This window comes from Cebus imitator, unplaced genomic scaffold (assembly GCF_001604975.1).
Source record: "Cebus imitator isolate Cc_AM_T3 unplaced genomic scaffold, Cebus_imitator-1.0 Scaffold223, whole genome shotgun sequence".
In the NCBI taxonomy this organism is placed as follows: domain Eukaryota; kingdom Metazoa; phylum Chordata; class Mammalia; order Primates; family Cebidae; genus Cebus; species Cebus imitator.
The window spans coordinates 1,272,991-1,279,917 of NW_016107538.1; the positions used below are offsets into that span (position 1 = coordinate 1,272,991).

The window sequence follows — 6,927 nt, forward strand, 5'->3', positions numbered from 1 at the left end:
CACAGTTTTGTTTGTTTGGGGTTTGGAGAGCTCCCAGGTTAGTGAAGCAGGGAGGGGCGGGGAGAGTAAGGTCCCTGGAGGGCAAGGTATCGCTGTGCTCCTCCCCACCCACACCTTGACCTCAGCATCTCTTCCATTGGGCTATTCCTGAGCTGTATACTTTCATGAATCAGTAATAATAAAGTGCATTTCTCAGTCCCATGAGTCATTTCAACAAATTATTGAACCTGCCAGGGGCTGTGGGAACCCTCAAATTTGTCACCAAGTCAGGCAGAGAAGTGCCAGTGGTCTGGGCACCCCATTTGCAACTGGCATCTGATATGAGGCCAACTCTTCACTGAGCCCCTAAACCTGTGGTGTTTGATGCTGACTCCAGGCAGTTAGTATATAGAATTGCACTGCAGAAAACCAGTTGGTGTCAGAATTGGCTGGTGTGAGGAGGAAAAAAAACCCCACACAGCCCTCCAGGCTCCAAGCCATTCCTCCCACCACATGGGGTCTCAGGGTCCTTAACGGAGTGCTCAGACCCACCCCCTCGCCTCCCCCCACATCATCCCACTTTTAGCACAGCGCTTTTCACTTCTGGTCAGTCTAATGTTAGAATGCCCTACAATGTACTTATATTAGCCATTTTTTAAAACTAACATTTATACAATTTATTTAGGCCAGGCACAGAGGCTTTGTATTGTATAAATGTAATAATTTATAATTGTATAAATATAATCCCAACACTTTAAGAGGCCGAGGTGGGCAGATCACCTGAGGTCAAGAGTTGAGACCAGCCTGGCTAACGTGGTGAAACCTTATCTCTACTAAAAATACAAAAATATTAGCCAGGTGCAGTGGCAAGTGCCTATAATCCCAGCTGCCCACCAGGCCAAGGCAGGAGAGTTGCTGGAACCCAAGTGATGGAGGAAAGGTTGCAATGAGCCAAGATCTTGCCACTGAACTCCAGCCTGGGTGATAGAAAGGGACTCTGTCTCAAAAATAAATAAATAAATAATATATATATAAAGGTTACTAAGCCCTTTTGCTGAATTGAAGCCTCTTAGTAAACCTATGATGTCCCATTTAATAGATGAGCAAACTGAGACTCAAAGAAATAAATCAGGCACACAAGGAGCCCTTGTTCAAGTAATCTGTGGGCTGAAGCCTGGGCTCTGCCAGTCCAGGTGAAACCAAAGCAACTCCAGAAATTCCTGGTGGTGTGTTACATCAGCAAATGAGTTGGGTAATGTCATTACTCAACCTGGAGTCAGCAGCATCTTGTAGATTCAACAAAAGAAGTCTGCACCTAGCTCCCTCAGGCCTGCTTGCAAGAATGAGGAAGGGGCTATTCTGCTTTCAGGTGAGAATGTTCACCAGCTAAGTGCTGGGCTGCCCGCAAGGCAAACAGCCCCCTGGGCCTGGGACCCATGCTTCAGTGCCCCCAGTAGCATGGCAGGACATTCAGTACAACTCAAGAAGCCCCCAAAACCATGAGAGGCTGGAGAAAAATCCTCCCTGGCCCAGCTCTAATGTTTCCCAGTAAGGAGCTGCCCTAGCAGACACAGAGAGGCCCACTCATCCTGACAGGCTGGGCCTGAGCTGCAAACACAACTGCCTGAAGAGTCTGCCTCCTAGCTCTGCAGACAGGCTGTAGGTGTTAACTGGCAGAGTACCCGCATGTAGATGCACGCACCATGTGTAGTATGGGCCTGTACCTGCTGCAGCATCAGCTAGTCTAAGCCTCTACCCTTGGTCCACCTGTAGACACCATGTGGCCCATCTGGATATGTGGCTCTGAGCCTGGTCTACCCAGGCCTGTTTTGACACTACCCCCTGGGCACGCCCCTTGTGGGTTTCCTCTGAATGACTTTTCCTTCCTGCTCTGGCTGACTGGGGACTGTTCTTGGTGGTTGGTGTCCCAGGACCAGGAGAGACCTGAAGAGACCTGAGAACAAGCAGCCCTGGACTCAGCTCTGGGTTCTGAAAGCCCATTTCCTGCTCTGCAGCTCTTCCCACCCTGCCTCTTCTCAGCCTTGCAGCTCAAGTGTTGATCTCAGGAGTCCAGGACCCAGGAGAAGGAAGAATCTGAGGAACGCAGAACAGTGAGCGTTGCCCACACCCCATCCTCCATCACCACATCTCCCTTCACCCTCACCATCCCTGCCTGGCCCTAGGCCCCATCCCTGCACCTCTGTATCAGCTGACTTCTTCCAGTGTCCCGCAGGACCCTCTGGGTTCCTCCCTCCTCTGACTTTTCCTACCACTCCCCTTCTATCAGCATCTATCTGCAGGTGCCCTGGGGTCTATAAAACTGGGTTCTGAATGCTGAATAAGAGACAGTAAGAGCCAAGGCAAAGGAGAGCACTGTTCTTTGCCTGCCTGATACCCTCACCACCCATAAACATCCCCCAGATACTCCCTTAACTCTGAGACAAAGATGGCTGGTGGAGCCTGGGGCCGCCTGGCCTGTTACTTGGAGCTCCTGAAGAAGGAGGAACTGAAGAAGTTCCAGCTTCTGCTGACCAATAAAGCACACTCCAGGGGCTCTTCGGGTGAGACACCTGCTCAACCAGAGAAGATGAGTGGCATGCAGGTGGCCTCACACCTGGTGGCTCAGTATGGGGAGCAGCAGGCCTGGGACCTGGCCATCCATACCTGGGAGCAGATGGGCCTGAGGTCACTGTGTACCCAAGCTCAGGAAGAGGCAGGTGAGTAGACAAAGGACCCCTCTGCCTACTGGAGAGCTCCTGGCCCCCACTCCTCCCCTGCCCTCTTGGAACCCCACCATCACCACTGAACCCTCCCTGCCAGGCCTTCCTCTGGACAGTGACATGGAACTGCTCTGTCAAGGGGAGATTCATGCCCCAGACTAGGCTTGAGCCAGAAGGCTTGCTGGGGGGTCCTTGCTGCACCTCAGAACCCCACACCTTCCCTCTTCTATTCAAGTGCATTCCCGGGACCTCATGTGGTCCCCATAGTACCTGGGAGGGGGCACCCAAAGGGCCCAAGAAGGGAGAGAGAGGTTGACATTCAGAAGGACACTGGCAAGGGTGGGCATGGGTTTTAGACCAAGTTCCCAAGTGGGGCACTTGCCTGGCATTGTAGTTATGATCACAGACTTGGGAGCCAGGCACTATCACCAGTCCTGGCACTATGGCCCTGGGCAAATCACTTCACTGCTCTCCATCTGTTTCCCTGTCTGCAAAATGGGAGAGTCAGAGCCCACCTCCCTGGGCTGTGTGAGGGTTAAAAGAGTTCATCCATGTTCAACATTTAGCACAGAGTCTGATATACAGTAAGTGCTCAATAAATAAGATCTCTCATTGCTGTTACTGCTGCTGCTTCTGTTATTATCACTATTAGCCACCCTGAGTGGCAGATGCTGTTAGCCCAGTATGGCGCAGCTGAGGCTCAGAAGGAGCAGTGATTTGCACAGGGAGGTAGTCAGGACCAGGACAGATATGCAAATTTCCTGATCCCAGATCAGGGCTTTTTGTCTATCAGTATCTATAAGAGCATCATTCTTCAGATAAACTTCTAGAGGAGGTTGTAGAGGACTGCAGTAGGTTCTCTGGTGTCTCCTGACCTTTCTTGGTTGAAACAGGCAACCAGCTTAATATGAAGAACCCAAGCTCAGTTCCTCTTTGTCTCCTTCCTGTAGGCCACTATCCCTCATTCCCCTCCAGCCTAAGTGAACCCAGCCTGGAGTCTCCCAACCAACCCACCTCCACTGCAGTGCTTAGGTCCTGGATCCCTGAATTGCAGGGGTGCACCCAGGGCTCAGAGAGAAGCATTTTGAGACACCTACCTGACACGTCTGGACACCACTGGAGAGGTGAGGCTTGCTGAGTGGGGCTGACAGCTCTGGGTGGGACTGTGAGTCAGCAGGCAGGCCCCACCCAGGTGATCATGTCTATGCATGTGGACCTGGCATGGTAGAGAGAGCAGAGGAAAGACAGGGGAGCCAGGATGGGGTGAGAGGAGTAGGTCTAGAAATTATCTTTCAGAGAGCTTCCAGGGCTGAGATTGTACCCCTCCCCATTTGACAGATGGGGAAGCTGAGACCCACGCAGGTCAGGCAGTGAGTCTTGCCCCAGGAGAGCTCAGCTCATAATATTGATGGACTCTGAAGATCCTTAGGGTCAAGGTGGTCCAGAAGTTCCAAGGAGGACTCTGCTTTCCAGACAGACCCCAAGATGTGGCTAGGCTTAGTCCTCAGCCCAAGCTAGCTCCCTCACATGACTTCTCTATTCACTACTAAAAGAATAAAATTGTGTCTCTACTTTGCAATGGTTTTAAAAATAATATTATTAAGACCCATCTCTCAGCCCCAGGTTCCCTGGGCTGGCTTTAGGGGTTCTCACCCCCACCCATAGTGGGCCCGGAGCTTTGGAGGTCGGCAGGGGCTGGATCTGGTTGGCCCCGGAAGGAAAGAGGACCTCGAAGAGACAGCTTGTGAGAGCTTAAAATATATGCAACTAAAAGAAAATAGATGTTCAGTAAACGGTCATTTTTCCTTTCATTTCCTCCCAGAAATCACTTCCTCACTCCTCTACCAAGCTCCTTTAAGCTCTCCAGACTATGGGTCTCCAAGCCATGACTCACCCAATGTCCCCACATCCACTGCAGAGCTGGGGAGCTGGGAATCCCCACTTCATCCCAGCCCAGTGCCCAGAGAGCAGGAGGCTCCTGGTACCCAGTGGCCTCTGGATGAAACGTTGGGAAATTACTACACAGGTGAGACCCTACTGGGCTCCTGGTGGGGTGGTAGGGTGGGAGAGGCAAATGCAGGGACAAAGAATCCCCTGGGGACTAGGTTGGCAGGCTGAGCAGAGGTTCTGGAAAACATCTGAAATTTCTTTCAGGAAATCCCACCCTTGGAGCCTCTCCACTGGTCCAAGGCACTGTTTCCAGGAGGCCCCTGGGCATTAAAATACAGATGTGTTACCCAGCACATCTGGGGGACAGCAGAGCAAGAATGGCGGGGCCAAGATAGAGTTACACATCACCTGGTTTACTGGACAGGGCACTGGCCTGAGGTCAGGAGAACTGGATTCAATTTCCACTGAGCTCCTCACCCCACAAGTGGCCTACAGTGAGTCCCATGCCCATAAGTGCTCACTGGACACTCTGTGGGTTAGACCATGTCCAGGGCTTCACCTGTACATTGAATTTAAATTTTACAACTACTCCATGAGATAAATATTGCTATTATTACAACTTGGAGATGAGAAAACCAAGGATCAAAAAGATAGTCTCACAGTGAGTACTAGCAAAGATGGAATTCAGCCTTCACTCTCTCACACAGCAGTCCATACCTTTAACTTACACGGGGAGTGCTCTCATCTGGACAATGAAGACAGTCATACTAAAGCCACAGGTTCAGAGGCTCCTGATGCCACAGGCTCCTTAACCACTAAACTACACTGCCTCTCAATGCCAAAGGATGCCTCCTTTGAAATCTCAGAGATGTTAAGTTAAAAAGATTTCTTCTGCACCCAGCTAGGAGTAAACTTGTAGATTTCATGGTCCTAAAATATGTCCTAGGCTCAAAGTGTATTAGTTTACTTAATTATTCACACCTCTTGCCATTCAAAAAAAAAAAAAAAGCAACCATGTAATAAACCTGCACATATACCACCAGAGTCTAAAATAAAAAGTAAATAAACTCATATTTTTAAAACTTTGATAGGGCATGTAAGGAAAGATCAACATTCAGATTAAGGAAAACAGAAGTCAAGAAAGGAAGATTCTAATACTTTTAAATAATTTCTATGTCTGAGAATCACAAAGATAGCTTTTTCTCAGAATTATTTTGTGAACTATAAAACCCAAACAATAAAGACAATTAAAACTGAAAAACAGAGAGGAAGAATATAAAGACAGATCAGAGCCATCTGTAGAAGCATAGAAATGCAATAACCTTAAAAGAGAAAAAAACAAGTGTGAAAACCATGAAGACTTACACATTGCTATAAATAAAGGTTCTGTTGGTTTTAGGGAATCTAGCAACATAGTGCATTACACAATACCTGTTACTCAACAGAAAAGACCAATGCAAGAGAAGTACGTTTTTCTAATTCTAAGGGAATCTTCAAATAAGGAACTTTAAAAAAAAAAAAAAAAAAAAAACTTTTAGTTTCAGAAGCACATGTGCAGGTTTGTTCTCTAGGTAAATTATATGTCACAAGTGTTTGGTGTACAGATTATCTCGTTGCCCAGGTAATAAGCATGGTACCTCTAGGTAGTTTTTTAATCCTTACTCTCCTCCCACTCTTTACCCTCAAGAGGCCCCAATGTCTGTTGTTCCCTTTTTGTGTCCATGGGTACTCAATGTTTAGCTCTCACTTATGAGTGAAAACATGTGGTATTTGGTTTTCTATTCCTGTGTTAGTCTGCTTAGGATAATGGTCTCCAGCTCCATCTGAGTTGCTGCAAAAGGCATGATCTCGTTCTTTTTTATAGACATGGTATTCCATGTGTAAATATACATTTTCTTTAACCAGTCTTTGGTTGATTCCATACTGTTGTTAGTGTGACTAGTGCTGGAATGAACATACATGTGCATGCATCTTTATGATAGAATGATTTACATTCCTTTGGGTATATACCTGATAATGGGATTGCTGGATTGAATGGTAGTTCAAAGTTTTTTTGGGAAATCGCCAAATTGCTTTCCACAGTGGCTGAACTAATTTACATTCTTACCAGCAGTGTATAAGCATTCTTGTTTCTCTGCAATCTCACCAACATCTGTTATTTTTTGACTTTTTAATTGTAGCCATTCTAACTGGTGTTGGGATAGCATCTCACTGTGGGTTTGATTTACATTTTTCTAATAATAAGTGATGTTGAGCATTTTTTCATATGCTGTCGGCCATGTGTGTGTCTTCTTTTGAAGTGTCTATTCGTGTCTTTTGTCCACTTTTTTTTTTTTTT

General features: G+C 47.5%; 2 protein-coding genes across 5 annotated transcripts in view; both read left to right on the forward strand.

The window, feature by feature from the left end:
* The first annotated feature begins 1,858 nt into the window (after positions 1–1,858).
* Positions 1,859–6,927, forward strand: part of NLRP1 (NLR family pyrin domain containing 1) — a 64,938-nt gene continuing 59,869 nt past the window's right edge. For 3 of the 4 annotated variants that reach the window (XR_005195191.1, XM_017496809.2, XM_017496810.2), the window contains exons 1-3: positions 1,859–2,696; positions 3,650–3,823; positions 4,522–4,725. Coding sequence is in view for 3 of the 4 variants with exons in the window: in XM_017496809.2 (XP_017352298.1) it covers positions 2,426–2,696; positions 3,650–3,823; positions 4,522–4,725 (649 nt within the window). In the remaining variant the exon portion in view is untranslated. The remainder of the gene's footprint in view (positions 2,697–3,649; positions 3,824–4,521; positions 4,726–6,927) is intronic. The other variant, XM_017496808.2, reaches the window with a different exon arrangement.
* Positions 4,609–6,927, forward strand: part of LOC108281285 (NEDD4 family-interacting protein 2-like) — a 13,382-nt gene continuing 11,063 nt past the window's right edge. Inside the window, exon 1 of the mRNA XM_037727230.1 lies at positions 4,609–4,725. The gene's annotated coding sequence lies outside the window, so the exon portion shown is untranslated. The remainder of the gene's footprint in view (positions 4,726–6,927) is intronic.